Consider the following 22,868-nt stretch of genomic DNA (forward strand, 5'->3'; position numbering starts at 1 on the left):
CCACAAATCTGTATGACAAATCTATACTTAAGTGCAATAATTTGGCTTTGACTTGTCCTTATGTGTCTAAAGGTGAAGAAACTCTCCCCAACTCACAGTTTATTCTCAGTATAGCTTCAAGTTTTTAAAGGAAATGCTGTCAGTTTTGGATGGCTCATGGTAAACAAGTCCCATCCAGTGTCACCTCCGTCAGCAGCCGGCTCCGGGGCGAGGCCAACGCTGGAGATCCTTAAGTTATTTTAGAGCATCACTCACTGTTTTTCCTTGGAGGAGAGTGCTTATTGATTTTGTCAACAAAGCATCGATTCCCCTCTTCTCTCTCCCCTCGGACCTCGGAGAAGAAACCGCGGCTGAATGCTGGCGAGCAAAACCCCAGAGTGATAGACTGTAATTGTACTTTTCTGTTTTGATGGGTCTTTTTGGAGTTTTCTTTTTTTTTATGATAGTCTTCAAAGGACTTATTTTATCTATTGGTTTGTTGGATGTGTGACCACTATTGGGCTGCTTCCTTAAATGAACCGTGACGAGAACTACATGTTGTCTTTCTCAAGAAGAAGATGGATATGTTATATTGTATGGCGGCCTTGAGAGGCAGGTGAGAAGGGAAAAATCCAGCGAATTGTTTTCTCTCCTGTGTTTATGAATTTTCCAGGATAATCTTTTAAGCTCCACAATTTTCTTTTCTCCATGCACTCTTTATACAAGGTACATACAGTATATTGTGTGTTAGCAAGTAATGTTAGTTAGACGCACGTGAAAAAAAAATATATATTTTGTAGTCCTATTTAGCTAATAGTGTAGTGCTGCACTTGTGCCTCTTGTGGCCTAAATGAGTATTACAATAAGCCTCCAACAACAACAAATAATATGCAAAAGAAATGTCACTTGTTTTCACATGAAAAAGTAACAGCAAGAAACATCTGAGCAAAAACAAAACTTTTTTTTCACCTGACCAAACTTTTCTTTAACTTTTCTTTCCCACCTATTTCACAGATGAAGAAAAACTATTATTCTGGAAAGATTATTCTGGCAAATACTTCTTCACCATTTCTTACAGCAGATAAAAGAATATTGATGATACTATTTAGAAATTGAGTCCCCAGAATTTTTTTTCTCCCATTTGCCTCTCTGTAAAATTGTCGTCAGAAGTTTTCCCAATTTCCTTTCAGAGTAGTAAGTGCTGAAAAAAATATATAATAATTATGCCCCAAAATTGGCTCATTTGTCTGTTATTCCGCTCTATTAAAATGAAGGGTGGGCTGCCAGGTGTTTGGTGTCTGCTGAGTAGAATAAAGGAGCAGCGATTACGACTGCTGAAGGGAGAAGTCTGTTGCGAGGTCTCATTATTTTCAGCCCATCTGGACTTTGTGTCGTCTCTCTGCTACTTAAAGCAACGCACTCCTCCTTCCGTCGTTGTGTGTGCTGCTTACTGTAGCTGTATGCATGCATCAGGGAGCACTAACTGTCTGCTGATTATGAGAAAGGTGTCACTGTGTTTGCAGCAGGCTGTTATAGCGTCACTGCGTTGTTGAGCTGAGTGTCTGACAGCTTGTAGGTGACGGAGTTAACTGCCAGTTGTCCAATTTCCTCAAACAGGTCCACACAGTATAGTGCAACAACATTATAATTATAATTATTTAGCTGAGCTGCGTATCTGCAGGTCTTGAAAGGTCTTAAAAAGCATTGATTTTAGTTTCCTCCTTAAAATATCTTCAAATATCGTCGGCGTGACGTGAAAAAGCTGTCGAGCTCAAGTAAAAAAAATGGAGCCTGGATTAAAAGTTGCATGAATTATCTTTTTTTTCGAGAATAAAGGCATCAACCCCTCCATTATTTCCTTTCACAATAAAAGGAAGGCAAATTCACTTTTTTTTAAAAGCTACAATAGATAGGATATACATTACTTTAAATATAAAAGCGTTGATGCTTTCTCAAAGTCGCATCACTGTGAATAGTTTTGATGCAAAAGGTGTGTATAAACTAAAGGTCTTAAGGCTAGCTCCTACTTCTCTATCTGTGTATTAAACCTATCAAGCTATTGTGTCTAGTGTGTACTGTTGTGTAAAGTAATACATAAGTATGCTGGATATGAAGTTAGAGAATAGGGGTGTACTATTCGGATGAAGTGTGTATTATAACCCGCATTTGGCTGCTGTGATGAAGTTAAAGGTTCGAACAAGTCCAATCATAACTTCAGTAACAAAAAAACACATCATAGATTAATGAATGTGTCTCTTCGACCTTCCAGCAAGAAACTGAATGCACCATCGAGGCCGAGTTGGCTCTCGGCGTAAACACATCACAATGAAGTGACGTTCCAAAGTAAAAGAAGACATCTAGTTCTGGATTTTGTTTCAAGACTCCTCGTTGATTTGTATGCTGTGCTGAAGGTTAACAAAAAACATACAGAAATGCAAATCAAAACTTTGTCACACAAAAACAGCTGGAGGGCACAACATATACATGTTGACTGGACATGATTACTGGGAAATTGATTATACGACTGTGGGGTTACAACATTTTAAATTAAAGAAACCTTGCTCTTGTTCTCTAACTTCCCCTGGAACTGAACTCTAAATGTTCAGGTTTAATTCAACCAATGAGATTAGGCTTTTTTCTTTTTTTTTTATCTTTATGCAGCTCCTTATGGAAGCCCATTTCCACCAGAAAAAGAAACAAATTATGAGATAAAAAGTCATAAGGATGAGATAGAAAGTCGAAATTATGAGAAAGTTAACTTTTTGCGAAAGAAAGTTGAAATTATGAGACAGAAAGTCTCATAAATATTGACATAGAAAGTAATAATTATGAGATAGAAAGTCGAAATAATGAGATAGAAAGTCCTTCCTGTTATCTGGTGAAGAAAAAAAAAGAGCCAGCGCCACTGAAGCACATGCACACTTACTATCTCATCATTTCAACTTTCTACCTCATCATTTTTTTCTTAGACTTGCGAAAATGGGCTTCCACAGCTCTGCCTCTGAGAAAGGTTTTTCTGTAATCTGTAAGAAATTCAAAGCCTTAAATCTCAACACAAAGGACTAATTTCATCCTGTTTCTAAAGGTAATGCGGCAGCAGAGAGCATGTGAACGATGTGTGTCAAACCCCCGTGAATCTGTTTGATTTTACTGCATCATTGGCTTGTCACGGTCGCACCATCGCTAATGCCTCTCAAGCCCACCCGGCACCACCAGCTCTCAGTCCCAGCTCAAGTTCTGTGTTGCCGGTGATTGCCGTGAAGGTGTCAGCTGTCCGAGAATCTTTTGTTTAAATGGCAAGTGGAAAATGCCAACATCTGTTACCTCCACTAAATTGGCTGAAGCTGTTCAGTCGGGTGTCTGGCCCGATCGTTAAAGAGTCTGCCACCTCTTGATGGACCCAGACGCTGCCTTAGGTGCTGTTCCAGTGTCCCAACTCTGCAGGCACACACATTTTATCTCACCTCAGTCAGTCGCTATAACCACTTGTTTTCACAGAAATGTTATTTTCTTCTATTTCTCTCCAAAAGTTACTAATGCAAACTCTTTCACCACTCGGTCTCTCCCCAGTGCCGTCATGGGCCATCGTCTCCATCGCCTTTGTGGCCATCATCCTGGTGTTAGCGTGCTGCTTCTGCGTCTGCAAAAAATGGATATTCAAGAAGAAAAACAAAAAGAAGGGCAAAGACAAGGGCAAAAATGCCATCAACATGATGGACGTCAAGGATGGAGCCAAAACCGAGGTATAGACTTTGAACTTTTGTCGATTCAAATCCAGAAACTTATCCTCTCATAAAGCGCTTACCGCCAAAACATTTTGTTTTTGTTGGATCTTGCACGATGTTACGCTAAGTAGTAAAGCAAATATTTGTCCAGAAATATATCAAAAAATATATCCAATAATGTTTAGTGTTTTAAGTTCCTTTTGCTGTGTTAATTATATATTCTTTTTATATTTTTAGTGCCTCTAATTATGACCGGTTTGATTGATCACATTTGCAGTTGCATCAACACATGAAGGTGTGTTTTCAACAATAATGTTGCTGCAAATGTCGCAATCAAAAACCTCCCTATTTCTTTATGCAATTGCTGTTACTGTATGTATTTTGTATGTCTTACATATTAATGGTTGCCAAAGATATACATGCAGTATTACCTCGTATGATATTCCACCACTTAGTTAATATTATAATTCAGTATAATTACAGGAGAGTTAACGGAAGATTTGAAAAAGAGAGCGTTTCAATCTCTCTCTTTTTCTCCTACTTTTCGTTCCTGTGAGTGTTCCTTTTGGTCATATGAGGACCTGCTCACATGTTGAAGAGTGTGAGTAACGTTTGCCGTGTAATGAAGTGGTATCCACCCAGAGAAATGACATCACCGAACGATAAACAAATGGAAGGGAAAAGTAATTAAACCCTACCTTTCACCAGTACAGAACGGGGAGCAATGAAAAACCCTGACACTTCAAATGGCGTTAGCGCACTAATTGCTCAGGCGGAGCATCATTATACCGCCGTCCTCAGTGGAATCATGCACAGAGAGTGTACCTCTGCTATTAGAGGTGCATCCGAATCGTAGACGGAAAAAACACTGACATTGTTTTATTGCTTCATTACTTATTGTAGAAGAAAGCATGAATTAAGATGTGGATGTTACAAACTAATTTATGTTCTAATGTGACAGAGAGCAGCTTTAACAGCCAGCAGTGTTTCCCGAATAGCTGCACTAAAGCACATCACTTGTGCTTGTTAGAGGAAAAGATTTCCCATTAATTTCCAATATTCTCGCCGCCTCAGAAGCATCCATTTTTTATGTTTTCAAAAAGCCATTAATCAAAATTATCCGGCGCCCCCTTATAACTAATCTCTAGAGATCGGTGAATCTGCCACTTCCGAGGCGAGCGGTCATTTCTCTTGGTGTGCCCAAGACTCTGGTGTGTTAACTCCTGTGTGTGGTTGTTTCAATTTGTGTTTCTTCCTTCTATGTCCTCCTTATCTGTGTTGTGTCTGATGACTGTTCGGGATGGTCACTGGCGGTAGGTTCCAAACTGCTGTTGGATCTTCTTAAGCCTGCTGCTCTGATGTTTTTATTTTTTATAGCCTCTTGACAACAACTTACTCCCATAGAACCAAATATATGTAACTATGCACACAGTACATGTATATCTGCTGTATATATGTGCGTATAACCTGCATACGCACATATATATGTATGAAAGAAACACTGGGTGCGCATTGACAAGGTTGAACCACGCTGATTTTTGGGCCAAGCTAAAGTCTCCTGCCTTTTGAATCTTTAATTTGCATTTAAAACAAGTGGCGGCGAGCGCACGTAGAATGATTGAGAGGCTCTACAAGTAAATGCTCTTTTGAAACTGGAGATGAAAAGGAAGCTCTCGACGTGCAGTAGAATTTGCATTCACACCTGTCAACCCAGGTGAAACAGATCGTACCTTTTCCTGGAGCACTGGATGCGCAGAAATTGGATTAAACCTCACAAAATCATATAAATGAACACGTTTGATAAACTAGGGTATTTGATTTCCTCAATCATTTTACCTGCTCTACTTTTACCCTTTTTTTTTTACGTGCCAAAGAAAACCTAAAAAACACTCAATTCAGATTTTCTCCCAAAAGGCCGAGACCAAAGTGGCTCAGCGTAAAGTAAAAAAAAAAAAAAATCAGTGTTGTTCTGCCTTTTTGCTTTTCACATGAGCGACTTGACAAACTAATAGGAGCAGAGCCCCGATGTCCATTACAACCCCTTCTACCAACACCTACCCACCCACTGCTGGCATGATGCTTCTAGCTACCATCGGCGTAGGGGATCACATAGGCGCATTAGGGGTTTATTACGGTGACAATGCGACTGTCTGTCTTGAGGGCGTTTGCCAGACTTGGGGAATGAAGAGCACTGGTTTGAACGACAGAGAATGCTCTGCATGCCTAACGAAAGAGACATCTTGGAAGGCATCTTTTGACGCTGAATGAATGACCTTGAGAGCTAGTCTTTGCCTCTTCAATCGCATGTTGGTCTTATAAGAAACTCCTCCACCCCCCCACCAGCACCCCTCCTCCCTCCCCCTGCTACGTCCCCCTCAGTGCAAGGCTAGCGATAGGGCAACTTCACTTCTCACTCTGCTGCCACTGCAGACTCTTCCCAATTGATATGTGTTTTTGCCAGAGACTTTATCTGCCCGAAATAACATCAAGGGAATTGTCTTACTGTGATCTTTTCTGGAAGCATCTCTCTCTCTCGCTCTCTTTCAACTTTCCTCTCTCTCTCCGTGTCTCTTTACATGGGCTGTACCCGAATCGGAATTTATTTAAATTGGTTTTGGCTATTCGTTCAGTTTTTTTCTCTCCCATATAGACGATCTGGCAATCCGGAAATCCAGTGGCATGAGTTTCAGTGACGATTTTGACCACAAATGCGGCCCGCCATAGCGTCACACTGAACATGTTTTAATATTTCCCATCATGGGACCTCTCCCCGGGATGCTGGACCTCGCCTGGCGCATTTCCTATATGTGGGCCGTGCACCACGACTGGCTCTGGGTCAGCCTCTTGCAAAGGCCCCGGCTGAACGTGGTTCACGGTTCCGGACGCGGTGCTCGATGGAACACATCCATATCTATAGAATGTGTTCACGTTTAGATTGTTTACAAGAGCACACAGTTCTTCATAGGCCTGCGGCTTCACCTACGGTTGATTCGACTCCTCGACCTTAAGGGTGCAGCCCTTCTCTTCACCCTCCCCTCTTCCTCCTCTAACGCCTGCACATTGCTCTTATCTCTGGCGACATCATTTGATCTTTCCTCCCTTTAGACAGAAACACCCAGATATTGATAGAAAAAGCATCTTCAGGGGACCAGGCCCGGCGCTTTAGTGCATCACAGAGCATGTCCTGCTGTTAACTGCTATGGTGTTTTAGTGCTTGCTTCCCTCGTTTCCTCCCGACCCCTTTCCCTTATTGCACCGTAAAAACAAGTGGCAGCTTTTACAGGAGTAGGTCCACTGGCAGGACCTGGGCGGGGAACGGCTGGCTGGGTGCTAGCACCAGCGACAAACAGGCGACACTGACTCTTGGTGGGTGTCTCCTTCAGGCCTTGAAGGATGAGGAGGATGCAGAGACAGGGCTGACTGAAACGGAGAAAGAGGAAGAGCCCAAGGAGGACCAGAAACTGGGCAAATTACAATACTCCCTGGATTACAATTTCACCGAGAATACGGTAAGGGTCTGTTCTCCGAATCCCTCTGTGTGTGTCGTGGTTGCCAAAGGTCCTCCTTCGTAAGTATGGTCACACCCAACTTCTGCAGGGGGTCCAACTTTTCATCTCTCCAGAGATTAAACAGGACCCAACCCAGGTTTTGCACAACATTCTCCCTTTGTTTTGTCACCACTGCTGTTCGGTCACTGAAGCTTGAGAGCAATCTCACAGGGATATCACGGTGGTGGAGTTTGTTCGTTCGCTACTGAGCCTTGTAAAAGATACAGTAGGCTATTGGGATTTACTTAGTCTCTGGATTTGTTTCTTTCTTTCTACTCGATTGAAAACAGCCCCTGCAGAAACCCATCTGCTTTATTTTATTTTTCCAGCAGGCTGAGTTTTAAAAAAAAAAAAGAAGAAGCAGAACGAGGCAACACATCAACTTCCTACCGCCAGATGTTGTGTGACAGATAATAGACACGGTGCGTGAACACAGCGCTGTCCCTCACTGGGCTTGCTAACTCCCCATTATGAACAGAACTGACAGCCAGAGATTAGACAGTTAAACTGCTCCTGTACACACAATGGCTTAGGTACATCTCCCTTACAATAACAATAAGACTTTGATCGGTACACACAGTTTCTCATGTTTGTGTCCCCTTGAATCATCAATAATTATCAGTATTTGTTTAGTCAGTAATTAGTGTTCAGTCACCCAAGCCCTGCTTATTTATTTTCTGAGGGAAAAGTATTGAATCATTTCATAAAAAAGGGATATTATGCGGACAATATTACATTTCACTGAGGGATCTGTCATCTCGTGGGAGGCAATGACAGGTCTCTCTATAAGGTTCTTGATTACTCCGGTAATGGGCTCCACCGTGGAGCTGAAGTGTAATGAATGGGTGACAGTTTCCCCACTTTGTGACAGTGTGACATGACTCATTGCCACTCTGAAGCTAAAGACGCTCACAACAGAGGGAGGCGGCCGTTCATCTGACCCACTTTTCAGCTCAGTGACGGACACAGTGGCCTTCAGGAAATGTTTATTTTTCTTCCTCAGGCTTTTGAGGCCCATGCAATCAATGGGAGCGCCACAGAACTGCTGCAGGAGAACTGACACGGGGGTAGAGAGGTTTTTTACGCCGCCGGCTTCCTTTGCGAAGTAGGAATCTGCGTGTGAATTACTGAATACGTGGCAGCTGTTAAAGAGAGGATGTTACCAGAGAACAGCGATTGTCTCGTCTCGGGATAATTTGCAGTCAGAGATGATATTCGATCACAACTGAAGCATGGGGAGGGCACTTTTCAGTGCATCCCTTACTTTTTTGACGGGATTAAATGTCATTGTTCAAACCCAGTGTCCCTAGAAATTACGTTCACATTGGACGATTCTACAGCACGCGATTTAAGGACAAAGTCAAATACTCAATGTGATGTCTGACCACATCTAAAGGCAAAAGTGTGTATATCTTTGCCCTGAAAGAATGGACTCAAAGTGACATCATTAGTCCACGACATTGCAGCGCCAATGCAGAAAGTAGTCTTCCCTTTAAATTGGGTTGAGTGTTGCATTGGAGACTGCAGTTTACGTCCCAACACAGACCAAAACTTTTTTTGCCCTGTGACTATGATATTTCAATAACTGCCAGCAAGAGTTTTAGTTACTCAACTAAAACTTTATGTGGATGGTAATTGGCTTCTTCTATTCTGTAGTTGCAACGCACAGATGTAGTGAAACAGGAACAGGAAGCCAAAATGATCTGCAGGGATTTGCAGGATCATCCAGTTTAATTATTCTGTCTTGGTTGGGAAGTGATATTCAGTATTGAACTCCTAATTTAGGGTCTTAACCAGATTTGTATCCAGCAAAATTTTCAAATATAATATGTCATCACGCATTTATTTTGTCATACCAATTTGTCTCAAAAATGTTAAAAGCACGCATCTTTTAACATGCGGCCGTAAGCACTGTTAACTTTCCCTTTATGGCTTAAGAGATCAGTCGCTAAATGTTCCTTCCTGCCAAGAAAACGGGAGAAACACTGGTGTGTGTGTGTGTGTGTGTGTGTGTGTGTGTGTGTGTGTGTGTGTGTGTGTGTGTGTGTGTGTGTGTGTGTGTGTGTGTGCGCGCATGCGCGGAGACTAAGGCATGATCAGACTTGAGAAGAGATGTACAGATTAATGTCAGGTCCACATGGCAAAGAGCTCCAGCTCTGTTAACCACCACAACTGGCTGCTTCCGCTTAGTGTTGATGACTCTGAGTTTATACACTAATGAGACAAAAGGTTTTGTAAAAGATCCAAATCACTCAGGGAGCGGCGATGCGCCGACATCAGGCAAATGCCCAGCAAATGAACCACAAAGAGCCGCCTCAGCACAGCAGGAAGGGAATTACGATGTCAATCATACTTTCAACATCATTACCTTATTCATTTGCAGGTCAAGACCAGGCCTATTGAAATGCGTCCAGTCAGAGTGTGTTGAACTCAAAACATTCATGTTTTCTTTCTTTTTTTATCATATATTCCAGAATACCTCTTGACGGTTCATTTCTGAAATACAACACAGAGATGCTTCATGCAATATTAGTCATGAAACGGACTATTGGTCCTCTTTTTGAAGTGTGTGTGAAGCGGTCACAGCAGAGCCGTGATGCGTTTGGGACAAAGCCGTCCTGGAGCCTCTGTGGTCAGCGTGCTGCTCACTGAACTGAAGAGGAACGGACAAACACAGACGGGTTAAATACCAGCAGCCCTCTGTCTGCCGTGATAGGGACTAAGTCTTTAGCTAAACAGATGCACCCACACAGATGTGCAAACACTGTATTTATTTAGTATTTCTCTCAAAGGAGGGATGGTCATTAGTCAGGTGTTAGGAATCAATCCTGGGATAATTAGTGCTGAAATAGACGGTTGGTTGAACTAAAGTTGTGTAACGAGAGGAGACAATAAGTCAGGAAGTGTTTTTGTTTACCAAAGTGCACCAAATGTATCATTAATTTCAATTAGACAACATGTCCAAGCCTCCAGGTGAAATATCTTGAAAAAGTAAAAAGTCTTAGACAAAAAGAAGGAGATGTCATGGATAACATTGCACTTGTGTAATGGTTCACAGCTTATGGGCGCATATAATTCGTCAATTATATATATTATTCATATTTATTGTTTCTCTTCTCTCTGTTAGAATTAATTGTGAACTGTATATTTTGGGGTTTCAGTAGACGTCACCTTGGGCTCAGAGGATGTTTGATGAAGTTTTTTCACAATTTGATGTCACATTTAATACTATCAATGATTTTTGGGGGAAATAATTGATAATTCATTTGATGTAAAAAGCTCTAGCCAGAATATGTAAACTAAACACAGTTGCATACATGAAATAAAACACCCCACCACATTACTTGGTTATTGTAATTGAATGCGGCTTTCCAAAAAGTCTTTCCCTTCACTCATTTTCTTAAAGATAATTATGATGTATAAGGGAATATATGAAACGCTCAAAAGACTCACAGCTGGAGACAAATTTGAGAAAAGAAGATAATGGTTTCCGCATAATTTAACTTTCAGAAGTAGCGCTCGCTGCTTGGTTTGTTTTTGATTTAAAGGTTTGTGAGTTCGGTGATTTGAACGTCACACAGCAGGAGGGAAGACACACAGACGACACATCGACATTCACAGCCGCTCCCTGCTCTTATCTCTCGTCTGAAGCACCAGTGCCTCTCCCAGTAAAGAGGACGTGGCACGCTGTGTCTGCCGCTGACTGTTGGGTGATGGATGGGAGGAAATCAGAAGGACAGCATGCAAGGATGAAATTGCTACCCTCAAAATCCAAGTGCCACTTCACAGCATTTCAGTGCCAAACATGTTTACATTTAGGTTTGGGTAAACGACGACTAGAATAATTGAGTCTTTTATTTACCCTCTGAGGTAGGTAACTATTTGGCAGTGAGTGATCACGATGAGCCTCACGCACACGCGCAATCATGGAAGTTATATTTATGTCAAAGGGGTCCAATGACATCGTTACAGAATCTCATTTCAGAGAAATATCAAGAAAATGTTGTGCACAACCTGGGGAGCAGTAAACAAATCGAGGATACTCCATACTTTCCATGATGATCTCGTCTCGTGTTAGTATTGTGACGTGTGACGTGTGTGTGTGTGTGTGTGATTACGGTGTGTGTGTGTATATATGTGGTACATTTACAGAACGTAGACTCCATCTCATGAAGACCTCTCCTTACTGGAATCTCACCACCATCCAATGCAGATCAGTACATACACTAGTACTGAGACAAATACCGTGTATTAAGGGAAAATTGTGACATTACACATATTTTTAATGATGGCATTGACACAGAGATAAAGAGCAAGGTCACGCAAGGTGCATTTAGCTCAGTGGCGTTTCAGTTATGTAAACAAAAGAATGTGTCGGGGAAGAGTTGCTCTGAAGGCAGAAATAATCTCATTAGTCAAATTAAACAGCAATGTGTGGGAGCAAATAGCAAGAGCTTTTTTTTGTTTATTCCACGGTGGTGACCAGCAGGCCAGAGGCATTATGTTTTGCCGTCCCATTCTCGTGAACGTCATATCTCATTTCATTACATCTGGTACAAACATCCACTCGGATTCACGGATGATCTGATTAGAATTTGCTGGTCGAAGGTCACCGTGACCTCGCAAAATACGTTTTTGAATCTCAACTCAATAATTCATTTGGTAATCCTGACAATTTCACACAAATTTCTAATGGGATAAAATGATGAAGTGAGGACATTTTAAGCAGACTGCTTAGGTGTAGCTTTGACTAAACAATCAGAACTCAAGTTCCTCTTACCAGCTTTATTGTTTTTTTAAAGCTTTCGGACATATCGCATGATCTTTATTTGCAGGAGTTTACATTGTTTGAGTTGGGATTTTCTTTTGTCAAACTGCTATTTACCTGCTAAACTCTGCCAGTTGACCTTAAATAATATACAAGGATGTTTGGTGTATTTACCTCCTCATACACAAAAACAATCAAAGCATATGAATCTTTGTTTTTCACTCTGTAAAACACAGTTTTTACTTCATAGTCTTGGTTACTTGCCTTATGGCGTTTACCAACTGCAGCCAATTGTCTTTGTTTCCTACGCTTTTCTATTTACCACCGTGTCGCCGGCAGCGCCGCGCAGTAAACTGATGCAGCTGCCGACAGCTGTAGAGCTCCATGCCCGAGTGCCCTGGTCAGCCTCCAGATTGCTGCTTGATGGCCGCCTGATAGGAAGTTGATTGACTGACTAGCCGGGCCTCCTGAGAGGACTTTGAGTTTTAGACTCTGACTGGCAGGTCAATCAGCCTCCCGGGCCCTCCATTGTGGTTATCAATTATCCGCCTTATGTGAAGAGAAACATTCCTCTCATTCCCACTCTGACACATCCTGACCTTTACGAACTCCTCAGCCGCTGCCAGGCTCTGCAGACATAACCTTCTAGTAATGCTGCCATATCCCAGAAATAAAATGACACTGAATCATCTTAAAGCCCCCTTTATGGAAGATTGATTGCTCGTGATTTTAAAAGACAAGAAAAACCTCATGTTCCTCAAGTCATTCAGAGATATTTCTAGACATTTCTTTAACAATACACGGTTCTCTGTAAGGATGATGGTGGGATGAACGTGGGAGTCATGATCATTTGGATGAGTGGACAGTTTGACATGCCGTCCCTCATTTTATTTTACCCCTTCGTGTTCCCCTTTTAGCTCATGGTGGGGATCATCCAGGCCGCAGAGCTGCCTGCTATGGACATGGGTGGCACGTCCGACCCATACGTGAAGGTCTACCTGCTGCCGGACAAGAAGAAGAAGTTTGAGACCAAGGTCCACAGGAAGACCCTGAATCCTGTCTTCAATGAGCAGTTCACTTTCAAGGTACACTTCAGTACTTCAATGCTGAAAAACATTTGCTAATTTCAAGTCGCTTTTTTGTTTGTTTTTGTAGCTGGAGATCTTTTGGTTCCACTGACAATCTGATTTGCATGCAGCCATGAATGCTGGAAAGGTGTGGAGACAGTAACCAGCTGGCACATCAACAAGCTCCTGACAGAATATCTTTCACACACACACACACACACACACACACACACAGAGAGAGGCTCAATGTGATTGGGATTAACACAGGCAGATGCACCGCTACACCCTGGACTTGCCTCGGCCAGAATAGATGCATGGGTGCAGCTCAGCAGTGGGGAAAGTTGTGTTATTCACCCGACAGTGAAGAGTGCAGGTGTTTGGTGTTCAGTTAAGTGTAATGTGATGTGATATCCATCTCAACACTAAGTTTAGTTGTGTGTTTTCTGTTATACTTCATTCTATGTTTTTATCATGTAATGTTTTTATCAGGTAATGTCAAGGACGGTCTCATCTTTCCCCTCGCGCTCATTTATTGTGCTCTAACACATTTCTATTGAATACGTTGCGTCCCTAAAGTTAAGGCAATCAAGGATCACACTTGCTCACCTGTCTTTTGAGGTTGCACACCTGACTGGTTTTTGCATACTGTCCCCTGCAGTAGAGTGTTAGTTTGCCACGAGGAGAAACCTACACAGAGTATAAGAGATCCAAATGTTTCCTTGTTATGATTCATCCGTTCATAAAGCGTAACTGAAGCTTAACCGGTTGCTTACAAGTGAAAATGTCTAGCCTGCAAACTCAAAGCTGAGAGACTCGGTGGATAGATAAGTAGAAGAAAAAGAGGATTTATTGCCTCCACTTAGTGGTTAAAAGCCCCTCCTGATAATATAATATTTACTAAGAGGAACTTTAATGTCGTGTTGATTTCCGCAGCCCCTTTAGACAAACGCGGTATTGTTTCCAAGCACCAGAGTCGCTTTTAGAAAAGCAGTCTTGGTCCTGGTTCTCCCCTGCCACCTTTCCCTCCAGCGGACCCAGCGATACTGCTGGGTCCCCATTAGCGTGGTGTCCCTCCGGAGCTGCGACTGCATTTTGAAGGCTAAAGGGAAGCCGGATCTGTCTCTGCTAGTCACTGCTGGAGTCTGAGCTGAAGGAGTTCCTGGTGACACAAATAGTTTGGTCTAATTTTGCGGGGAAGCGGACATAATGACAAGCATTAAGAATAACTGTAGAAATATCCAGTATTGTTGCTCATGGTGTAGTTTGCTTGTGTAGGTCATATAGCGGCATCAGTATTCAGTTGAGACTGTTTCATAACCAGTTAAAAGTAGTAACTTTTAATGTTTTTTTATATCAAAGCTCCATTTTTCTCCCATTTCTTTCCATCATAACACACTCAGGAGTCAGAGGAAGCAGCAGAGGAGTAGACTTTCATTTCTACGATGCACAACATATCTCTTTGGAAAAGCTCCAGCTCTCTCTGCATAAACTTCCGCCCGTGTTAAAATGGGTCATATTTGACAGTCCGTCTGTTTTCTTTTTGACCCGTTCCTCTCGCCATCCTCCTCAGGTCCCCTACGTGGAGCTCGGTGGAAAGACGCTGATCATGACGGTGTACGACTTTGACCGCTTCTCCAAACACGATGCCATCGGCGACATCAAGGTGCCTATGAACAAGGTGGACTTCAGCCACGTGACAGAGGAGTGGCGGGATCTGCTGAGCGCCGAGAAGGAGGAGGTAAGACGTATGAAACCTCTGCAGGCGGACACACATGTCAAAGGTTCAATCACTCCTGAGAAAAAGTGAAATGAGAAGGTTTGAAATCATTTTGTAGCACCTGTCTGGTGTGTCAGGGATCAGATTTGCTCATCTGGTATAGCTGCTGTTTTTAATCATACGAGTATTCTTTTCTGGGTGCGTGCATAAGTGATATCAAAATGATTGTTTTTGCTGCGTTCACAAGGCGAGTTGTGCTCGAAACACAAATGTGGTGCCGTGGCTGAAGTAATCCATCTCTCCTGGAAATGTCACTTAATCAGATGTCCGCACTTCCCCTTCAATTAATAGAAGTGTGACTTCCCAGGCAGCAGTTCAGGAAATTCAATTTTCATGGTAAATGTCATGGCGTATAGCATGTGTTGCCAAGGGAACCTCATTTTTAGGATTACGGGGGTTTGATTTAAAGGTTAATTATAGCAGTGTTGAATGGCTGGAGATGTTGTTTGAGTTGAAGGGCATCACGGTACTTATTAGCGTTTGGTCTCACGGCTCCACTTGACAATGTTACGTACGGTTTGAGACACTGGAGCGGTTTTCCTGATGAAAAGTATTGAAATGTTCTATTATTACATTTATTCATTTAATGTTCTAATCATGGACGGTAATTGGGAATGCATTGAAGTTACAATATATTGATTCATTTGTCAACAACTCTGTTATTAAATGCTTCTGTCGGCCTCTGAAGCTGCAAATGAAGCTGCCAAAGTGAAATGGACTCCTTTGTCTTGGCAGTGCAGCAATTATACCTGTTGACGATTGCTAGCTAAACTGGGTAAGATTTAAATGAATTTATTTATTTCGAACATGTAACAATTAAGTACAAATAAAGAAATACTTAACAGTAAACTCTCAATAAACTAATTATCCTAAACAACATAATTTCTTTCTGTCTGACAAAATATTGTGCATCTTACCTGGAAGTACATTATTTGATTAAGTTCTACCAGATCCATGAACTCTGAACTATTCTACTTGTTTTAGTGTTTGTGAATATTCAACTTTGTTAAATACCCTCATGTCTCTTTTTACTTGTCCATAATAAGTGCTTTTGTATGAGTTACTCAGCACGTTCACGCAGTATTTCAGATACAGTAATATAATATAGAACAACACAAAGGGAGTGATGCTTTATGATCCTGAATGTACGAAACGGAAAACGGAACGGAGTCGAGATGATGAATGGGATAGATTTGATGGCTTTATTAGAGTGTCAAGAGAATAAAGATTACAAGAAATGAGGGGAAACACAAATGGGGAATAACAAACTGTGGACATTGCTGCTCACAATCAGCTCCCTAAAACTCACAGTTCAACCCAAAAATGCATGTTTCTGCTCCAGGAAATTGTTTTATTTTCAGACTGAAATACTGGAAAACGCTTCACGCCTCATGAAATATAAAAAAATCAAACCGTTTGAGGAGGAAAAACCACTCTCTAACTGAGTTGTTCCCAAACCCAGAATTATATTTGTACCTTGTGATTGGAGGTTACACGTTTGTTATAGCCCTTTAAGCCCTAACCCTAATCCTAATAACCCTAACCCCTAATCCTATTTATTGTTTGAGTTGTGTTTAGAGGTTGTACATCGGGATTATATATTATTGTAGCGCTGATTTTTATGTTTAATTTGATACCTAACATGTTTTTTTTGGGGGGGGGTGGAGGGATTTATACCATGATTTTTTCTTGATTTTCCTGATATAAAAGCTATAGGGCTCAACAGAGATAATAAGTCAAAAAGCCGGTGAGCCACTGGTTTTAGATATATAAAATAAAGCACTGAAACTAAGAAAGCATATCAGTCCAAACACACAAAGAGAGGCTCTTTCAGGTCCAAATCTTTAAAGATTTAATACACAAGGTCACATAAGCCCCTTTACTTTGAAGGTCATCTACGAAGTCGCAAGTTCCGAAAATGCCCTTTAAGTTGAAAGGCAGCAGTTGACCTTTGTCAGTTCATAGAAATATATTTTCGGCACACTGAGCCTGCATGAGGAAATAGGTCTTTATTGGAACTTGATGAAAGAAAAAAAGAAAATTTAATTATATTCTCCATTTAAATGGGAAACACGTGAGGCAGGTGTCACGTGAGGGAGAGCGGTCGACTGCGTTGATAAGAGATATGGCGAGAACGAGACTCACACTCGGTTCAGTGTGTGACAATGAGACGGTGTGTGTGTGTGTGTGATGGTGATTTGTGTGAACCAGTGAAGTGATTGCAGTCAGACCCCCTCGTGGCACACGAAAGTGGGGGCCAATAATATTAGAAAGCATTCAAACCCACAACAAGAGACGCAATCCATAGCAAAATATTGAAAACATGTCAGGATTTATTGCGTAATTGATCGGCGATGACTCAGAGATGCAGAGTGTCATATGAGTCATCGCCTTTGACATACTTGTGACGCATATTGATGAATATCTTTATTTATAATTCAAACCCTTTGCTAATCTTCCATTTACAGTTTATACCACTTGCAGAGTTCAGTTTGATGAATTTCATAGATATGTAATAGACAGATGAATTATTAAAGTCCAGTTTTCAATAGATTATATTAGAGTATAACTACAGAGTACATTTTAAAAGTAGCGTTGTAGTTTTTGTCACATAAGATGTTCATTTTTTAATCTAGATTCTGGAGGTTGTCAACAGATCAATTATTTTGACATTGAGTTTTTCAGTTTAGAAAAAATGGCTAAAAGTGTGTTTGTTGGGATTATTTTTTGTACTTCAGTATTTTGAAATGTGTATAATATTTTGTGTTATTTATGTTAATACAATAGGACGGCAGACAGCTGGCTTACATGCTGATTAACCTTGTTAACAGCCTGTCCTGCAGACTGTTTTCAAATATATTAAGATATATTTATCTCCAAAAAAGGAAAAATCTTAATTTTTTATGTGTATTGTGATCTGCATGTTTTTTTTACTGTTATGTAAATCATCTCTAATAATTACTGCTTATATTAGACATGCACTGTTCACTATTTGTGAATGATGTCAGAAAGTAATTTAAGTCACAACTCAACAACAATAAAGAAAAGTATCACATAACACTCCATACTCATACTCGTATTGTATACTGACATGTTTTTGTTTCACAGCTCTGCATAACACTGAATCATGTATGCTTTCTGTGCATATTCTACACTAGAAAGCATAACATGTTTGCACTTAAAGCAATTACAAGAAAATATTTATGTAATTGATGTAAATGGCCTGCATGGACTCTGTAATTACCAAGACAACTCAATAGCCCCGTGTCAGTGTACTCTACTTTAACCTTTACCATCACTTTTCACATTGAAACGTCTGGCACTTGCAGCTTTAAAAGTTCATTAAAAAAATCGTTAAAAGTTCTCCTCTCTGTTTGTGGGGAGCAGAACCAAATAAACAACACGTCTAGCATGTAAAAAAAAATAACAGGAGCTTCAGATTTGGTTGACTGAACATTTTGTAATGTGCTTCGGAGGGAAATTTACGACCTATTTATAGTGTGAGCATCTGCTGTGAGCATGTGATGCAGTAAAGGTGGATTCATTAGTTGCTGTTAAAACTCACCTCTGCTTCTCTGTTTGTCCAACAGCAAGAGAAGCTGGGCGATATCTGCTTCTCTCTGAGATACGTTCCGACCGCCGGCAAGTTGACCGTGGTCATCCTCGAGGCCAAAAACCTGAAGAAAATGGACGTGGGAGGCTTGTCAGGTGAGAACATTTACAACGGGGTGTGCGTGTTCCCACTGACTTTCCCTCTGACAGGCCCTTTGTCTGTAATTATATATGCACTGCAGCACACACTCTCCTTCCTTTTAACAACCACCCAAACACATCACTGGTCACGATGACATTTGTCAAAGAAAAACATGACTTTAGCTGGAAAAAATAAAATCGTACAAATTCTCTACAGATGCAAAGGAATACTTGAGATGCAAGTGACAAATAAAATCTCCAGATTCATTTATTAAGTCTGATCTAAATAGTATTCTCTGCAGTGTTTCTGGCTGTCGGGATCATTTCAAGTGGTTGTTGTTGTACTTATTTCGGGCACAAGCAACTGAAGTGCACCTCCTACAGTGTTCTAAATAGGACTAAAAGCATTTGTGTTTTTCATGTTTTAATTTACATAACCTGCGAACACATAATATATGTACACTGTGTTTTGAGTGCATGGATGGATTAAAACTCAACTGGAAGACAATATGAATGTTTTTAGTCCTATTTAGAAAATGTACAAAATATAAAATGAGTATTTCAACAACAAATGCTTCCTGAAAATGTATTTTTTTCCACCCATTATTAAGTCATAAACAACACAATTAAGATCCGTCAGAAAATGGACCACCACAATATTTGGGGAGGAGGAGGATTTTCTTTTGATCCCGGCAAAATTAAATCTTTAAGGAAGTTAGAAAGATTATTCTGGCAAAAACATTTTCCCCAAGGAGAGAAAAATAATTTACATCCGACTTTGAAAATGAATCACTAGAATGTTTATCTTCTCACTTTCCTCTCAGGGTTTTCCGAAAGATGTTCAGATCGAGAAGAAGCCGCTCTGTTCAGACTTAATGTTGTGTGAAACAACCACGAACGATTGTGGCGCGCATAAAGGAATGCTCCTGCTGGGATGTAGCTCCAACAGTAAACCAGTGCAGCATTAAGATCAATAGATGACATTTATCACAATACAGTCAAGTCTGAATAGTGGGTCTGATGTCATGGTAACAGAATGTGCCACTTGCGTGGGCGGGAGAGGGGTGGGAAATCATTGCACATGCAAACACCCACAGGTTCAGACACAGAATCAGTTTCCATCAATCAAAGCAGGAGCAATGTTTCATAAAGGGACAACAAAAAAAGGTTGGTAGATGTCCATCACTGTCCCAGGACGATCACAAATTCACCCCATGACGGTTTAAATGTTGGCTGAAGTGGAGGCCAGTCAGCAATGTGTATACATATTCATATATTCCATTTTATGGAACAAATATACTTATTTAAACCTTTCCCTAAATCTAACCAAGTAGTTTTGTTGCTTAGAAAACTAAGTAAACCAACATTGGAAGTTTATTTTGAAAAGAGACTATATCCATGTCCCGAGCAGACACTGTATGTTTCCTGTGAACACAGAGCTTTATTTTGAAAAGACACCATCCACGTAAGGGGCGTTACCTATCGTGTCATAGTTTGAAGCATGTAGGAAATCTAACAAAGCTGCCGTGTTTGAGTTGGGAGTGAAGAACGTGTTGGATGGTTATTATTTTCTCTCAATATAAGTGTGTTTGTGTAAAAGCCTCGACAGCTTCTTGTTTTCTTTATCTTTTCTGTCTTTTCAATCCAAAATAATTGAGTATAATCTTTTTGCACAAGACCCATTTCGAGTGACATGCAGTGAAATTGTATGATCGTTGTCATTACACAATCTATGGGCGCCTTAACTAAGATTCACCACGAATAAATCCAGCATTATTACAGAGCTGCCGGTGTGATATTGATCCGTTACACAATTATGTCTGCGTTTTTATTTGATTGTACTTATCTATCTAAAGCACTTTGGTCAACGTTGGAAAAAAAACACATTGATTCGGCTTATAAAAACCCATCTCCTGGAGATGGACGGCATCGACTGGCCGGTCCTTTTTGATAACACGAGACACACTCACATGAACATGCACAAGCAGAGCGCCACATGCACACACTCAAGCACACAAATCACACAATCAGCCGGACTCTTTGCCTCCCTGCCTCCTCCACCTCGACTTTCTGCGGCGGTTTCATTTTAAAGTGCACTTCCCTCTCGCCTTCTCTCGTTTTCTGCCTCAATTACCATACACCTGTGTCCACTTGCCTTCTGCCTGACAGCCCAGTCTCTCCACATATGGCCAAACATCCTGCAGTACAGTAACACGGCACACATTAAAAGCCCACAGTTCCCTTTCATCTATCGCAGCACAAGCAGCCATTTGGCGGAAATAAAACCCCTCCTGCGCTGCCATTTTATGCTCCTGGCATTAAGTCTCACCTGTGACCATTTGCATCAGCGGTTTGTCAGCCACACTGACTCGCCAGTATGAAAAAAGGTGTTAATCTGTTCACTTTGAAGGCCAGGTTTCTCTTTTCACAGAGAAACCAAATAGCGGGGAAGCCATGACAGTTTGACACCACGTACCGTATGCCACATTTAATTGGAGCATGTTTTATCTCTGTGCACCAGTCTGTGGGTTTCCGGGTGATCTATTAGCATACAGTAAGAGCCCGGTGCATGTTTCTAATTACCCACGACCAGAATATATGCTCTAAATTGCAGTTTGTGTTTTGATTTTCGTTAATCGCGACTGCTTTTCTGCTTAGAGAATGGACTTAAAAGTGTGGCGGGCGGATGAAATAATGGGCAGGTCTGTAATAACAATAATTAGCCTCCATCCACAGGGCGTCTCAGCCAGAGTTTAAGGAGGAGGACAAGTAATTGACGGCCCGGGATCAGCCTTCTCCTCTATTGTCATCCTGTTTACCATGGCTAATTATGGCTCACAGAGGAAGATGTGGGTATTATCGTTAACCAATGTATAATCTGAAATAATTATTTTGATTGGCTCCTCATGCAACATCCCTCCACGCTGCGCCTCTCACAAAAACTTTTGAGACAACGCTTTTTTTATAAAGGTACTCTTGATTTCTTCGGCGCTCCCGGTGATTGTCGCTTCAGTGCGATGAAGTGCCGAGCACCATACTCTTTAGCTGTCGTCTCAAAATAATCCCAGTCGCATTGCGGACAAGTTGATTTCCTCTTTCTGCCGCTTCTCTCTCTCTCTCTGTGCTGCAGCCCACACCACAATGCAATGCCCACTTACAATACAGACAAACAGATGTAACGTGTCATTTTGCAACTATTTCAGTTCTGGTTTAAATGGTTCATTACATTTAGCTGACGCTTCTATCCGAAGCAACTTACATTTATACACCGTAGACACAGCAATGGGTTCGAACCACCGATCCTCTGAAGGACATACCTGCTAACAACTGAGCCAAAGTCATTGTCAGTCCTTCAAGCTTCTGAGGCAAAGGTGAGCCGGACTCAAAATTGCGTTGGATACGAAAGGCTAAGTGTCTGGATGCGGGTTCATAGAGGCAGAGGCAGCAAAATAGTTTTGTCCCACCGTCTTTGTACCTCAGAAGACTTCCCAGAGGACTGTGGGGCCGGCACTTGACCAGGTAATGGCCCCCAGTGGGGGGGGAAGGCTGTCAGAGCACACAGGCGCCGGCATTGGCGGTAATGAAGCCGCACTGCTCCGACCCGGTGCTCCCGTTCCCCATCAAGCCTCTCGGCTGGAGGGTTTATTTGTTTTGTTCCTCTGGCTGGTTGGACCGAGAGGTTTTCTCTCCCAGTCAGTAAAACAATGGACCAAAGAAATCATTAAGATGGTGAACCGAGAGAAGGAAGCGATTTGAAAGTGATTCAGAATGCAAAAGTTATTTTATTATCAACGTCTATTTATTTTACAGTTTTGCTTCAATACAAAAAAATTCTGATAGATAGATAGATAGATAGATAGATAGATAGATAGATAGATAGAGTCTTTATTCATCCCCTAGGGGAAATTAGTTTGTCACACTAGCAGCAACACAAGTAGAGCGTATTAATTTAGAAAATTAAACGAATTTTAACGAAAGTGCAAAAATGCAAAGTATGTAGATCATGTGGAGCAGATGAGTTACGGGACGATTTCTATGCTTTCAGATAATTAAGGTTCTCATTGTACAAGTGTACATTGTTCACGTGGGTCTGAACCTCAGAGAAGAGCTGTACTGTAAACGCGTGTGTCTGCGTGTGGCGTGTGTGCCATTCACCGACCGCTGAGTTGAGTGTGTAAAACTAAACCGACAGTTACCCCTGGATTCACCCACCGTGGCAAATCCAAAATGATGGGAGGAAAGCTAAGTTGACAGCCGGGCTATATTTAACCGCGCTTGTATTGGTGCTCATTTGCCACAACTCTGCCAGCG

General features: G+C 41.4%; 1 protein-coding gene across 1 annotated transcript in view; it reads left to right on the plus strand.

Annotated features, from left to right (window-relative positions):
* The window catches only part of syt1a (synaptotagmin Ia), a gene marked incomplete at both ends in the record, with an annotated part of 39,193 nt that overhangs the window by 7,619 nt on the left and 8,706 nt on the right, over positions 1-22,868 (plus strand). The window contains 5 exons of the mRNA XM_079235754.1: positions 3,550-3,722; positions 7,088-7,213; positions 12,938-13,105; positions 14,658-14,825; positions 18,455-18,572. Of these exons, the coding sequence (XP_079091880.1) occupies positions 3,550-3,722; positions 7,088-7,213; positions 12,938-13,105; positions 14,658-14,825; positions 18,455-18,572 (753 nt within the window). The remainder of the gene's footprint in view (positions 1-3,549; positions 3,723-7,087; positions 7,214-12,937; positions 13,106-14,657; positions 14,826-18,454; positions 18,573-22,868) is intronic.

The sequence above is a fragment of the Taurulus bubalis genome (assembly GCF_910589615.1).
Source record: "Taurulus bubalis genome assembly, chromosome: 20".
Classification (NCBI taxonomy): Eukaryota; Metazoa; Chordata; class Actinopteri; order Perciformes; family Cottidae; genus Taurulus; species Taurulus bubalis.